This window comes from Cyprinus carpio, chromosome B3 (genome assembly GCF_018340385.1).
Source record: "Cyprinus carpio isolate SPL01 chromosome B3, ASM1834038v1, whole genome shotgun sequence".
Lineage (NCBI taxonomy): Eukaryota > Metazoa > Chordata > Actinopteri > Cypriniformes > Cyprinidae > Cyprinus > Cyprinus carpio.
The window spans coordinates 20,909,044-20,924,513 of record NC_056599.1 but is presented as its reverse complement, the minus strand read 5'-3'; the positions used below and the strand labels follow the sequence as shown (position 1 = coordinate 20,924,513).

The 15,470-nt window shown below is 36.2% G+C and overlaps 1 protein-coding gene across 1 annotated transcript in view; it reads left to right on the top strand.

Annotated features, from left to right (window-relative positions):
* Nucleotides 1-15,470, top strand: part of LOC109052060 (acid-sensing ion channel 2-like) — a 48,509-nt gene that overhangs the window by 26,786 nt on the left and 6,253 nt on the right. Inside the window, exons 3-5 of the mRNA XM_042720194.1 lie at nt 4,333-4,483; nt 6,353-6,409; nt 12,163-12,316. Coding sequence (XP_042576128.1) covers nt 4,333-4,483; nt 6,353-6,409; nt 12,163-12,316 — 362 coding nt within the window. The remainder of the gene's footprint in view (nt 1-4,332; nt 4,484-6,352; nt 6,410-12,162; nt 12,317-15,470) is intronic.

Sequence of the window (15,470 nt, the reverse complement as noted above, 5' to 3'; positions counted from 1 at the left end):
CCCAACTGAAAATTTCAGGTCTTTTATTGTTTTAATACTGATGATTTTGGCATACAGCTCATGAAAACCCAAAATTCCTATCTCAAAAAATTAGCATATCATGAAAAGGTTCTCTAAACGAGCTATTAACCTAATCATCTGAATCAACTAATTAACTCTAACACACCTGCAAAAGATTCCTGAGGCTTTTAAAAACTCCCAGCCTGGTTCATTACTCAAAACCGCAATCATGGGTAAGACTGCCGACCTGACTGCTGTCCAGAAGGCCATCATTGACACCCTCAAAGCGAGAGGGTAAGACCCAGAAAGATAATTTCTGAACGAATAGGCTGTTCCCAGAGTGCTGTATCAAGGCACCTCAGTGGGAAGTCTGTGGGAAGGAAAAATTTGCCAAAAATGCGCTGCACAACGAGAAGAGGTGACCGGACCCTGAGGAAGATTGTGGAGAAGGACCGATTCCAGACCTTGGGGGACTGCGGAAGAAGCAGTGGACTGAGTCTGGAGTAGAAACATCCAGAGCCACCGTGCACAGGCGTGTGCTTTTGAACCAGAAACAGCGGCAGAAGCGCCTGACCTGGGCTACAGAGAAGCAGCACTGGACTGTTGCTCAGTGGTCCAAAGTACTTTTTTCGGATGAAAGCAAATTTTTGCATGTCATTCGGAAATCAAGGTGCCAGAGTCTGGAGGAAGACTGGGGAGAAGGAAATGCCAAAAATGCCTGAAGTCCAGTGTTCAAGTACCCACAGTCAGTGATGGTCTGGGGTGCCAAGTCAGCTGCTGATGTTGGTCCACTGTGTTTTATCAAGGGCAGGGTCAAATGCAGCTAGCTATCAGGAGATTTTGGAGCACTTCATGCTTCCATCTGCTGAAAAGCTTTATGGAGATGAAGATTTCGTTTTTCAGCACGACCTGGCACCTGCTCACAGTGCCAAAACCACTGGTAAATGGTTTACTGACCATGGTATTACTGTGCTCAATTGGTCTGCCAACTCTCCTGACCTGAACCCCCATAGAGAATCTGTAAGATATTGTGAAGAGAAAGTTGAGAGACGCAAGACCCAACACTCTGGATGAGCTTAAGGCCGCTATCGAAGCATCCTGGGCCTCCATAACACATCAGCAGTGCCACAGGCTGATTGCCTCCATGCCACGCCGCATTGAAGCAGTCATTTCTGCAAAAGGATTCCCGACCCGAAGTATTGAGTGCATAACTGAACATAATTATTTGAAGGTTGACTTTTTTTGTATTAAAAACACTTTTCCTTTTATTGGTCGGATGAAATATGCTAATTTTTTGAGATAGGGAATTTTGGGTTTCATGAGCTGTATGCCAAAATCATCAGTATTAAAACAATAAAAGACCTAAAAAACATCACATTATGTAAAATAAAGAACAAAAAACACAAAAATAAAAACCTTAACATAACAAAAATAAAAAAAAAAAACTATATAAAAAAAAAAAAAATAAAAAATAAAAATTATATATATATATATATATATATATATATATATATATATAATATATATATATATATATATATATATATATATATATATATATACGTACAACTACGACTAATTTCTTCTGGTAGGCATGTTTATGTTTTGATCTCATCTGCTACAATAAGGTAACATTTGGGGGCATTTCCGGTAATCTTTAAAACCTTTTAATAACTATTTCTTCTGGTAGGCTTTTATATTTCTGTTTTATTGTAAATTTTTGTACTTTTATTTAAACATTTTTTTATCCTTTGATGTTGGAATTACTGATGAAATTACAGCTACTAGTAATACACAGATAAAGCATGATTTCAAACACTTAATTAAGCTTGTTTTTCATATAGTTCAAAGAGAGTCTGAAGGAACCCTGCAGAAATGCAAAGGAAGTTATTAAGAAGGCTGTTTACCAGAGAATCTGTCGTTGATTTTGTTTTTAAGATATTGTTTGTAGCGGCAGGCTTTAGTCAGCATTTCCCCTCTGATACCCAGCATCAGATCTGGATGCTGGGTTTATTTTTGATTCCCAGAGCAGAGGTAAGACGACTGGCCTTTTTAAGTCTTCCCATGCCAAAATAGCTTTGATTTTATCTCCACTGACAAATTTCATTTGCCTGTCAGATATCTTTTTTTCCCATCAGCAGCCGCGTGAAATCGGTTCCTCAATCTGTGCCTGATGCTCAGTGGTTTCCAGACGCAGTTGGAAAGAGATTATGTGCCTTCTTATCCCCTCCAAGTCAACTCATTATTCATATTTGGCTCTTTCGGTCTTAAGACCGCATTACCCATGATGTCTCCCGTTGAGACTAAAAACTAAGACTAAGCTGACCTGCATGAAAGCGTGGGTAATGTATGCTTGAAGAAGTGTGGAGTTGGGCAACCTATTGTTTTGGGGCAGATGGAGTCCCCCTCCTCTCCACCTGCCATTTCCTGTCCCATGTCTCTTCCCCTTGTTGTTTACGATCTCTTTTGTCATTCCCTCTTAAATCTTTAATCCTGCTCCATATTTCTCTCTCCCTTGACATTCACGCCCTTCCCTCCCTGCTGCCTCCCCCATCCATCTGCTGCCAGGTTCACTGATATGAGAACCAGTTCAGGGTGTTTGCTCATGGAGGATTGTGGAGTGTGATCGTGCTCGAAGTTGTCTGTAACACAGTAAACAATCCTTCCAGCCTGTTGCTGCATCTGACAAAATGCGCTTCTTGTGTCTATTTAAAGTTCTTAGACAAAGACCTCAGTAAACCATCCTTTTAATGATCATTTTATGATAAATTCATACAACTGTATATCACTCTTGTGCAGAACAGAAGGGAGGGACTCTGTGCGCTTTGTGTGCCAAATTGGAACTAATTCACTTTTTTTTCGATGATTGTGATGTGGTGTGCACAGAATATTTTTTAATGTTTTCCTGGCTGATATGAAGGTGGTTTTTTGACTTTATTCTGACATGCATGGATTAAGCTTTGCACCAATTTCTGTTACAGATGCCATTGTAGAAATATCCAGAGGATAGAATATTATTCATTTATTCAGCAAGCAAACATATCCAATAATAGTGGGTTAGTCTTGCTAAGAACCTCCCACTCAGATAGAAAGAGACTGTCTGATCGATTTGATGTCAAATCAAAAGCAACAGACCACAGATGAAATTTTTGAATCTTCCATCCTATCTTTACTTTTTAGCTGTGTAACTTATATATTTTTAAGTGAAAGCATTTATTTATTTTTTCTTTTTGGTACAATAAGGTGCTATTAGTTAACATTAGTTAATGCATTAACTAACAATGAGCTATTTATTTGCTACATTATTTATTAAACTTTGTTAATGTTAGTTAATAAAAATAGAATTGTTTTATGTAAGCTTAGGCCCATTAGCTAATATTAACATATACAACTTTTGATTTTAATAATGTATTAGTAAATGTTGAAATCTACTGAAATTAATACATGCTTATAAATATTTTTGTCAGTTCATGATAAGAAATATAATTGAATACTGCTATCAAATAGAACTTTATTGTAAAGTGTTACTATTTTTTTTTTAATTAAATTTTTTATATTGATTTTCAACTTTTGTCATTGCTTTTTAGGTAAAATTTGACTAGACAATTTATTTTGTTTTTGCTTGCAGTGTTGAGATATACAGCCATAATTGAGCAAATACATGAAAATTAATTATGTATTATCAATTTCTGTGAGCTATTGTACAGAAAGCAGAAAAGGTCAAAATAGGCATAGCTGGAAAATACAGTTATGCTTGTGAAAATCTAGTTTATTCACTCAAACTAAACTCTAATGCCAATCCAATTAATTCAAAACAATAGTAACTGTAATAACAAATTAGTTCTGGCTCAAAAACATTCATTTTGTCAGCCCAGTACAGTTATCTTCCAGGGCACTTTTGTGTGTGTGTGTGTGTGTGTGTGTGTGTGTGTGTGTGTGTGTGTGTGTGTGTGTGTGTGTGTGTGTGTGTGTGTGTGTGTGTGTGTGCGTGTGCGTGTGTGTGGTGCGTGTGCTAGGAAATGGACTGTGAATGCTCTGTTGTGTGTGTGTGTGTGTGATATGACATTAGAGGGTTAGGAAATGGACTGTGAATGCTCTGTCGGCATGCTGTCAGAGTATGAAACTAATTGGTGTTTATTGAGATAAAATAAAAGAGATTTGCATTGACCACTGGTGTTGTCAAAAACAGTATACTTCCCACCAACCCCCAGAATTAAATAAAATAAAAAAGTTTGTATAAAAATAGATCTATTGCCAATGTAACTGCATGAGAATGTCAATCACATGCTAATCAGCCTGTCAAATGCATTATAATCTTTTCTTCTCCTTCAGCTGACATATCTTCCTCCTCCGTGGGGCGAGTGTGTGTCCAGAGCCCTGGATGCAGGCCTCTTTCAGGTGTACAGTGTGTCTGCCTGCCGTATCGAGTGTGAGACGCGCTATATCGTAGAAAACTGCAACTGCAGGATGGTCTACATGCCTGGTACGTCCCAGCATAGCAGTGCTTGAAACTTATCTTTTTTTCTTCATACTTACCTTCTCTCACTTCTACAACACATTTCAATTTCACTTTTCAGTTTCAAAATTTATCGTGACTTTATTTTTTTTATTTTTTATTTTTTTTTGCCAAAGTATCAATAATAAAACTAAAAAATGTGTCCCTGTTTATATTCAGTGGCCATAACTACTATGTACTTAACATTTAAATTAATCATGTGATACAATGCACTTATTGTGTACGTACATATTTCCCACATTGTACTTATATTTAAAAAAATAACTGTAATTACATCAGTAATTCATTTCTGTAATTACATTTATAATTACACCGTTAACCCATCCCTTACACCAGGGGTGTCAAACTCAATACCTGAAGGGCCGGAGCCCTGCAGAGTTTTGTTCCAACCCTGTTTCAACACCCATACCATGTAGTTTTCAAATAAGCCTATAAAAATTACACAATGTGATTGCACTGAAATGTCCTGTAATGATACATTTTGTCCAAGAGGAACCTCTCTTAAAAACACTAAATATGATGTTTGAAGCCGTGACTATATATGTGATAGACATAAATGACAGCTTTTATGATGTCTAAATACTTAATTTGCATACAAATCAGAACAGATTTCCAACCCTTTATTTATGTATTCAGATGACAGACATAATGAAGATGTCACTAATAATGTCTGTGACTGAATAGTTATGACAAATAGAGTTTGTACTGTCTATCACGAAGCCAGCAGGGACCAATGTTCCCATCCTCTCTGTGTAAACCCATCTAAGGTCTTTAATTCTTTATGAACAGTCATTCAATGAGGTCACATCTCATATTCTGGGGGAAAGCAAGTCAGCATGAGGTTGTGTGTAGTGATAACTTGATAGCTTGTGGCATTTGTGGTTTGCATTTTTCAGCCGAGCAAAACTTGACGGAACTTCTTTAGATAAGGACAGAATACAGAATATAGATTTCTATGGGTCAAAGGTAGTTTGGAACAAGCCCACGAACTGACAGCAAGGGCTTGTAAGCATAAACCATGAGTGAACTTGACATATTGTATAATTTGAGAAGTGTGGAAGATCTCTCCGCAAAATGGTCTTCAGAAACATTCCATTTTAATTTCATTTCCCTGATAAAATAGTAATTTTGGCCCATTCATAAACAGTCATCTTTAACTGTTGCTAAATGGTCTTTTTAAAGACGCAGTATATTTCCATGATTTCACAATATGATTTCATGAACTTCATTGTGGCTTATTGCCCTTTATGTCCAATTCTTAATGCCAATTTATGCTCTCCCATAATAGCTGATCTTTAAAGTTAGTGCTGCAGTCGTTTTCATTTTCAACCGGTCTCTTTTAATGACACTATTTGTTTTCCATTTTCACCTATCTGATAAAGCTGCACTTTTTTCATAAAGGTCCCTATTAATTCTAACCCATAGGTGCCAACCTCCACCTCTTGCTACTTCAATTGATGCTGAAGACAGGACAATTATCTCACAGACACCCTGCTCTAATACTGCAATTATAGATTCATTAACTGATTGTGACTGCTCTGTGATGTACATTCAGGATACGTCTTTGGCCAAGAGCAAGTGCAGACGTGCACAAAACTCTCTTCCATACGCGCGCACACACACACACACACACACACACACACACACACACACACACACACACACGCATTCCCAGTTGTTTATTTCCTTGTCGTGCTGCTGAGTTTGGCTGGGTGAAGGTTGGGTTTGTTTTTCTCCTACTCAGTGTTTCATTACTAATTTAAGAAGGCTGAATGAAAAACTTTTATTTGGCACTTACATTTTTTTCCTGTTTCTTTGCTTTTCTCTCATTTCTAGGTGATTCTCCATACTGCACTCCTGAACAGTATAAGGACTGTGCTGAACCTGCTCTGGGTGTGTGCTCTTCACACACACATACACACTCACACTGTTTTCATGTTTTATGGGAACATTCCATAGACGTATTGGTTTTTATAGTGTACATACTGTATTTTTATCCCCCTACCTTACACCTACCCATAAACCTCACAGAAAATAACTTCAAAAAACTATCAATTATAAGCTGTTTTCCTCATGGGGACCACAAAATGTCCCCACAAGGTCAAAAATGACTGGTATTACTATACATGTTGGGTCCCTATAATAATAATAATAATAATAATAATAATAATAATAATAATAATAATAATAATAATAATAACAATAACAATGATAAATACCGAATAATAATAATAATATAGTAATTATATAATAATAATAAAAATATAATAATATAGGGAATACCCGGTACACACACTAGTCTCTACACCCATTTATTATTTATACATATACTGTAGTATACACATTAAATTGGGTCCGAACAATTCAGAATAGCATTTCACCACATTTAATTCAAGACACATTGAGAGTTTGTATTCCATTTTGTTTGTAAATACTCAAGGTTTTGTTTGTATCAGCATACATATTTCTGGATCCATTTAGCATACTTTATCAAAAAATTATGCAAAGATTGATATGATCTATCTCTATAGTCCAGTGGATCTCAGCACTGCATATTTTGTATGTCTCCCTGTGGATTTAAAAGATAGTTTATATTTAGTAATATTCTAAAATTTGACCACATTGACACTATCAGATGAGAGCAAAACTTAAACACTATTGAGCTGGATAAAGACACTGTTGGCTTTTGTACAATCTAAAAAATGCTGGGTTAAATACAACCCAGTGCTGTGTGAAATATGGACAAACCATATTAAAAGTTTAACCCAACCTACTGGGTAGTAATCCAACCGCTGGGACATATCCAGTGCTGGGTTGTATTCAGCCCAGCATTTTTAGAGTTTAGAGCTGCTTTTTAACTTTTAAGTCAGTTATTAAGTTGAACTTAAACTGTTTTGTGCACCATCCCTACCAGCAGAATGCAGTCTGGCCCTCATTAACTCCCTCTCTATGTACCATCTGACAGTAGATTCCAGCGGTCTATCCCACACATAATAACCAAGTTGGCTCCATGTTCACTAATTATCTTCCACTAATGAGGAAATTCAAATTAGAGCACAGCTAGGACTGTACATTTTCAAACAGCTCAGGTATTCAGCACACAAGCCATTTCCAAAGTCATCCTGTTTTGACCCAGCGGCTGGGTTAAATGTTTAACCCAACCTTCTGGGTATAGGCCAACCACTGGGTCAAAACCAGTACTGTGTTGTATTTAACCCAGCATTTTTAGAGTGTAGAGATGCTTTTTAGCTGAATCAGATTTATTTCATAATTTCTGAATTTTGCAACATTAACACTGTTATTTTCCGGTTTATTACTGTGAAGATTTAGCACTGTTTTGGTAACATTTTAGGATAGGGACCAATTGTAACTATTAAGTTGCTTATTAGCATGCCTATTTTTAACATATTGGATGTTTATTAGCACATACATTATTCTGTATGACCATATTCTGCAGCTCTAATCCTACATAATACCTAAACAACAACTACCTTGCTAACTATTAATAAGCTGCAAATTAGGAGTTTATTGAGATAAACGTTGTAGTTAATTGTTTGTTAATTGCGAGAATTGGACCTTAATATAAAGTGTGACTGAAGACATCCAAAATGAGCTGTGCCAGTGTGCTTCAGTGCTAGGACTGAGAACCACTGTACTTTTCTGCAATATAAATAGGCTGTATCCAAATCGGCACAGTCTCTTTTTTTGAATAAATACTTTTGAATAAGTAAACCCTCATATTTGCCCTGCACGACATAACAAAACAAGAATGATTCTGTTGTAATCAATAAAAATCTCTACACAGGCAGGTTTTGTTGTGTCACTCACTTTCATCCGGTTTGAGTCCGGATGTTTTTAACATTTTCTCATCAGTGAGACTAGCTGAACAGATAAAATGTGTTTTGAATCCTGATGTATTACTGGGCTCATTTTCATTCATCAAACAAACTCCTGAGGCACAAAATACATATGCACAAGTTTCTGTTCAGCAGACCCTCATGACTATTACTGCACTGACCCTCCACAAATCCAATTACATAGGCAAAACTCATGAAAACAGCAGCCACCGTCCCTCTTTCATTATCTGCTCCACATCTTCCTCCTCTGTAGCTGTGTTTTGTTTTTAAGTCGCATCCTTGAAAAGGGGAAAAGTGCAAACGGAGGAACAAAAAGTAAAATAAATGTAATAGAACAAATCAGTTTGTTTGTATGTGTACTTGTGTCTCTCTTGTGTAGCAGTTGGAAGCACCAGGAATTAGACATCAGAACGTATTATATATAATCTTCACAAGCTTCACCAAATGAGACTATATTAACTCTGCGTGGAGAAACTTTGAAAGTATGCTTCGGTTCTCTTACAAAATAATTGCATTTTTCTTTGCAGATCTTTATTCCTCTTGACACTGAGACTCCTTTATTGAACTTCAAATCCCCTCGTGAACTCGCACAAATTAAGTCATAATTTTTAAGTCAGTTATTAAGTCAAACTTAAACTGTTTTGTGCACCGTCCCTACCAGCAGAATGCAGTCTGGCCCTCATTAACTCCCTCTCTATGTACCATCTGACAGTATATACCAGCGGTCTATCCCACACATAATAACCAAGTTGGCTCCATGTTCACTAATTATCTTCCACTAATGAGGAAATTCAAATTAGAGCACAGCTAGGACTGTACATTTTCAAACAGCTCAGGTATTCAGCACACAAGCTTTTTCCAAAGACATCCTTAGGTCATTAATATGTCCGATTTCACACATTTTTACCTTTTTATTAGAATTCTCTATGCACAATTATGCAAGATAAAGCCAATACAGTATGAAGAGGGACAGACTTTTAAAGCACTGGAAAAGTTAAAGTCTCTGACCTCAGCTGACAAGTAAAGGCACAACGTCACAGAACAAGAGGCTGAACAGCTTGTCCAAAACTTTCGTTGCTGGCTTCAAAATGCTTGACAGCTGGTTTTTATCTTTGGCAAAGTGGAGAGGACATTATCACCAACTGCAACTTTCTGTTCACAGCACCCTGTGGAAAGAAGGAATATGTATTTTCGGTTTCACCAGAACAATATGCAGATGAACACATTTAAAAATGAATTTGAGGCTATTAGAGATATAAAAGGGAAATTGCTGGAATAAAAAAAAAGAAAGAAAGAAAGAAAAGAAAGATATAGAAAAGCAATGAGTGAGATTGACAATGATAGAAGCACTCAGAGATAGAACAAGGACTATTAAACACAGAATGTTAATCAAGAGATGTTCAGAATGGAATTATAATGTACTGCTTACAGCACACTGCACTATACTGTATACTGCCTACTAAAAACAGTATTCAAGGAGGAAATAGTATGCAATGTTACATAAAAACAGTAGTACTCCTAAGAAATAAGCAATTCAGTTATTTTAATCCAATTAACTTTCTCTCTCTGAATAACTGATGATGGTACAATAAGATCCATTAGTTAACATAAACTAAGAATGAACAATATTCTACAGCATTTATTCATCTCAGTTAATATTAATTTAATTAATCTTAAAATTAATATTAAATATTAAAATCACAAGTTGTTTGTTAACATTAGGTAATGCTCTTTGAACTAACAAAAAAAAACAATGGACGACTGTATTTACATTAACTAACATTAACAAAGATTAACTAATAGTGAAATAAATGTACTTTTCATTGTTTGTTAATGTTAGTTAATACAGTTAATAACAATTTTGTTCAGTGTATATACACAATTAATATTTACATTATTTACACAGGTATTCAGCATATTTTAATGGAAGATATGTCATGATAGCAACACTATGAATGCAATCCTTGTGGTGCTGAGACACAGAGGAGACTTTTTTACTCAGTTTTAACATGGATTTCTATAGCTGTCGGGCAAGATGGCGGATAGCAGAGACACCACATAATATCTGCGTTCTGATTGGTCAGATCGCCTGTCAATCAAGCTTTTTGTGATTGACTTTCCATGCATGCAGAAAAATGTCCACACTGTGCACTGTTTATATTCTGTACTGTTAAAGTAGTACAAGTAGTGTGGTAGTATGAAACTCCCAACAGTTTTCTATAACACAACCCTTGTGGTTTGGAGCACAGGATCTGCCATTGGCAATGCTCGGAGAAAATGATGTGGAATTTATGGGATGTGAACGGTGCTGTGAAGTTCATACAGAACGATGGATTTAGCGCAAGATTATAGCAGATTTAATAGCCCTGTGTTTGTGTGTGTTTTCTGTTCAATTGTCTGCGAGTGAGTGTGAGTGTGTATAGAGGATGTTAAATCTGATTTAATTCTCCAATTAAATGATGTGACTTTAGCATCATCTCCAACAGCAGGGGTGAGAAAGGGGATGAAAGTGAGGAGAAGAAACAGAGGTGGAGATGGAAAAGGTCAGGGAAGGAGGAATTTTAAAGTGTTTCTGTGAAAGGTCAGATTCCATCTCCAGGTCATGCAAGTTATGAGCTGATTAGAAATCTGAGGAAGGCACAGACAAGAGCAAAAGATTCCAGCCCTTGGCAACAGAGAAGAGAAGAGCAAATTATTCTCTTTTGTTATTTTACATGTACAAAAATGGGAAATAAGAAACAGTAAGGAGTTGGTTATGAAACTAATTTTATTCTAGGCAAAAAATAACAATAATAAAAAATCCCAGATTGCCATTGAATTTTTATTTTTTTTTAGAATAAATAAGGCTATTATGATTAACAATAGCATGAAATGCCCCTGTAGGATATCAAAAGGAATTTAAAAGGAATTGTTAAGGGGTTTTAATCTCCCCTGTGATTTTCTTGAACTGTCCAGCTGCAAGACACTTGATGGAAATCACAGTTCCAATGCAATAAATGGGAGTGTGATAAAGACCCAGTTGGATTCCAGGAATCAGATATGAATTTCTTTATATCCAGTAGGGGCTTTGAGAATTCTTATTTGATCCTATTAGGATGCTTTAGGTTTGGTTCCAAACTATGATTGGCATTCCAATTGAAATCCTGTACACATTGCTTATACTTTGACTAGCAGGTCACAGAGTCTTCACTGAAGCATTGAGTCTCTTTATCATTCACTGTCAGCAAGTTTATTCAAGATAAATACTTTTAAAGTAAATATGTTTCACCCATCAATCAATCAGTCTTTAGTTTTTCTCTAGAATGTTAGAAAGCACTTTGACAATGTGATCCTTGCAGTTTATCAGATTCATAGTGGTGGTTTTCATCATGCTTGCAGTATCTCTCTAAAGGTAATCAAAAGTGCAACACATAATATTTTTCCAAGCCTTCAAGAGTTGACAGCAGTGATTTGAAAGTCTTCTGACAAGGCCAAAAGTTGAATTATACTCCAATCATTGTGTGTGTGTGTGTGTGTGTGTGTGTGTGTGTGTGTGTGTGTGTGGGTGTGTGTGTGTGTGTGTGTGTGTGTTTGTATGTGTGAAGACACTGCAAAGAGTCTCTATGTGCAGAGAAGGATAAGACGACCTCATGTTCTTTACGTTGTCAGTTGAGGAATGTCATACATACAACCGTAGAAATGCTGCCTGCAGAAAGAAACATACATCCATTCCCCCCATCTACCATTTACCCTCTCCCCTCACTCCCCATTTCCCTTTTCTCTTTTCTTTTTCCTCTCCTCTTTCCATAGCTGCTCTGTCAGCTGTTGAAGGCACAAACTGCATCTGCAGGAGCCCCTGTAACATGACTCGATACAACAAAGAGCTTTCCATGGTCAAGATCCCCAGTAAAACCTCTGCCCGCTACCTGGAGAAGAAGTTCAACCGGTCGGAGAAGTACATAACGTGAGTACACACCTCCCACTTTCCCCTCAAATAAATCAAATGGCTTTGAATTCAGCATTCAAAAAGGTTTCTGAAGCATATTTTTTAAGTATGTTGCAAGTTTTTCACCACTTTCCAAACTTTTTAATTGTTGTCCTTGTAATACCTTTTACGAGTTCTAACTTTTACCTCATTACTGCCACCAATTTGCAAAATTACCAGTTAATGTTCCACCTCATATTAAGACCACAGAGATGGAGCTTGTTAATGATCACAAGCTTGCACTTTTCTAGCAGGGATGAGCTGTGCTGTTATTAAGCTTAAGAAAAGTTCTGAAATTAAAAATTTACTTCAATTTATTCACAAGCTTGAATTAAACTGAATCACAGGATGTTAAAGTGAAATGACAGGAAGAGGGTTATTATTATTATTATTATTATTTTGATAAGTCTCTACTGTATATACAATCAGCAATATTTTTACAATTTAAAATAAACATTCTCTATTTTAATATATTTTATAATGTAATTTATTCCTTTTATGTCAATGCTGAATTTCTCCAGTGTTCAGTGCCACATAATTGTTGTGGAAACTGTATATATATATTAGGGGCTGTAACGAAAATTCACGGTTCAGTTTGATACAACACAGTGGTGTCACGGTTCGGTACATTCAGTACAAGTGGTAATTGGTTACGTCGCAATGTTGGAAATATTTCTGTTTTAAACCATGAAGGCGAGCCACTGGATATCACACACAAGCAACATGCAAACTTGTGCATGAGTTACGCTGGTGAACGTCTTGTTTATATTTCAATTCACTAGCAGGAAGTGAAAATAAAACAGAATGACGGAGCTTTTGGCATCTGATGCCACATATTCTCTCAGATACGATGAGAGACTTATCTAGCATATAGCTAACTATTTCTAATATTAGACAATGAAAAAAAAAATTTGAAGAAACATATTTTGTGTTAATCAGGTTGTTTTTGAAAGTCGGTCCTTGAAATAAAAGCTTTTTATTTCATTGATTTTTATTCATGACTGAAGTGTGAATATTTTAATCATAGGCCTATATTTCATTGTGTAGACCTGTTTTAAAATACCTTTTTTAAATACATTTTAATTGAGGAGTAAATATATAGCCTAATCTTTTGTTATCCTCACAGCACGTCAGTTATTTGGTAATTATTGCGGTGCGAATTAATTGTAATTTTAATTTAATAATAAAAGTAACTTCATAATAGTAATAATAGGCCTAATAAAAATAAGAATGTAACAGGCCTACATTAATTGGAAATGCCAAATATCTTAATATTGCCAACAATTGATGTTTTTGACAATATCTCTGGCTATCGTTGATACAAGATCATCGTCTTTCATTGCAACCCAGCAAGGGGAGGTTATTGCAGGGCCTTTTGCAGTGTGTGTCCTGCGTGCCCATCTGCTAACGTTACGCCACTGGGCAGACAGCACGATGCCTGTTACATCGTTTGGGCTGCCTTGTTGAGCGCAGTGGCACTGAGAACATTATATTTCACACACTTTAAGCTCTTTTATGTTCCAAATGTAATAGGATTAGTACAACAAATTAAATGGTTTGGTTTGTAATGCGTACCGAACGGTTCAATATGAATATGTGTATCGTTACACCCCTAATATATATATATATATATATATATATATATATATATATATATATATATATATATATATATATATATATATATATATATATATATATATATAATGTGAAAAAAGTAATGCTTCTGGAAAGCACAATATTTTGTTTGGTAACGATTATTGATAATTCATAATGAAAAGTAAAATTAAAATTACAAACAGTTGGGTTGTTTTAAATTGAATTATATCTTAATTTACATACTAAATTCACATTTAAAAAGATAATTTTTCAAATACAAATTGAGGAAATTGATTATAATTGAATTGGGATTGCTTTTCCACTACAAATGATTCACAACCCTGGTTGTGACACGAGGAAACGGACGCTGTATTTTGAGAGAAAGCTTTACTTGTTTCAAAGAAACTCCCCCTGTGTGTTGTTGTCCTACTTAATGTGTGTCGAAATGTTGCCTCAGTTTATAGATGTGCTTCTCTACAATAAAAGCAACATTAGGATGCCAGGACATTTGATGTGGCTCTCAGACATATTTATTTCTCCTCTAGACATTTAGCTGACAAGTTGGGAACACTTTTGCTTTGTGTCAGGAAGATTCAGGGAGTTGTTCTTCAATATAGTGACAGATATCACATCCTCTCCATTCATTAGTTCATCGTCATAGCGATAAGCTTGTGATTGATGTGTCTGAGACATGGAGCTATTGGGAATACTGACTCTCTCTCTCTCTCTCTCTCTCTCTCTCTCTCACACACACACACACACACACACACACACAAAACACACACACACACAACACACACACACACACACACACACACACACAGATGTTGCTCAAGCACAGAGTCAATTAAATCAGCATAAAGCAGACAGCATATCATCACTCTGGTGTCCCACTAGAGAGATAAGCTTTTCTAGACTGCTTCGTTTTATGATGATTGAAAAAAAAAAAAAAAAACTTGTTTACTTTAACTCCTCCACACATACACGCAAATTATCGGTCATGCCAAGATCATTCATCTCTGCAGCATAATAGAGGCGTAATGAATGGTTGAGATAATGCTAGTGTAATTGTTCTCAGGATCTGGAGGTTAGCCCTCATGCAGTTTACCAACTAGCATCCAATAACTGCCAATTTGCCTTTGGCCTGTTCTTGAGACTGCTGTGAGAACGGTGTGTGTGCATGTGTAATAAAGGAAAAACTGTATCCTAATCAGGTGACAAACTGGATAAAATGTTAGGGTAGATGTCCACTAGTGCACACTAACTAGAGCTAACAGATATATTGTTTGTAACCATTTTTATTGACTGCACTTCTGTCCTAAACAGCCATGACATTTTATTGGTTATGTGGTTTTATTTCTGTTTCATCACGCTGGCTAGCTCTGCCCACAGTGAAATCTCATTGGTTTAAAATCCTGCTCCACTTAGCTTAGTATTAAACATCAAAAATCTTCTGCTTGGGCGTTGCTTGTGTCAGGTTGTACCACTTATTTGCTTCTGGTGTGAACAAACAAATCACTTTTTTTTTGCAGGA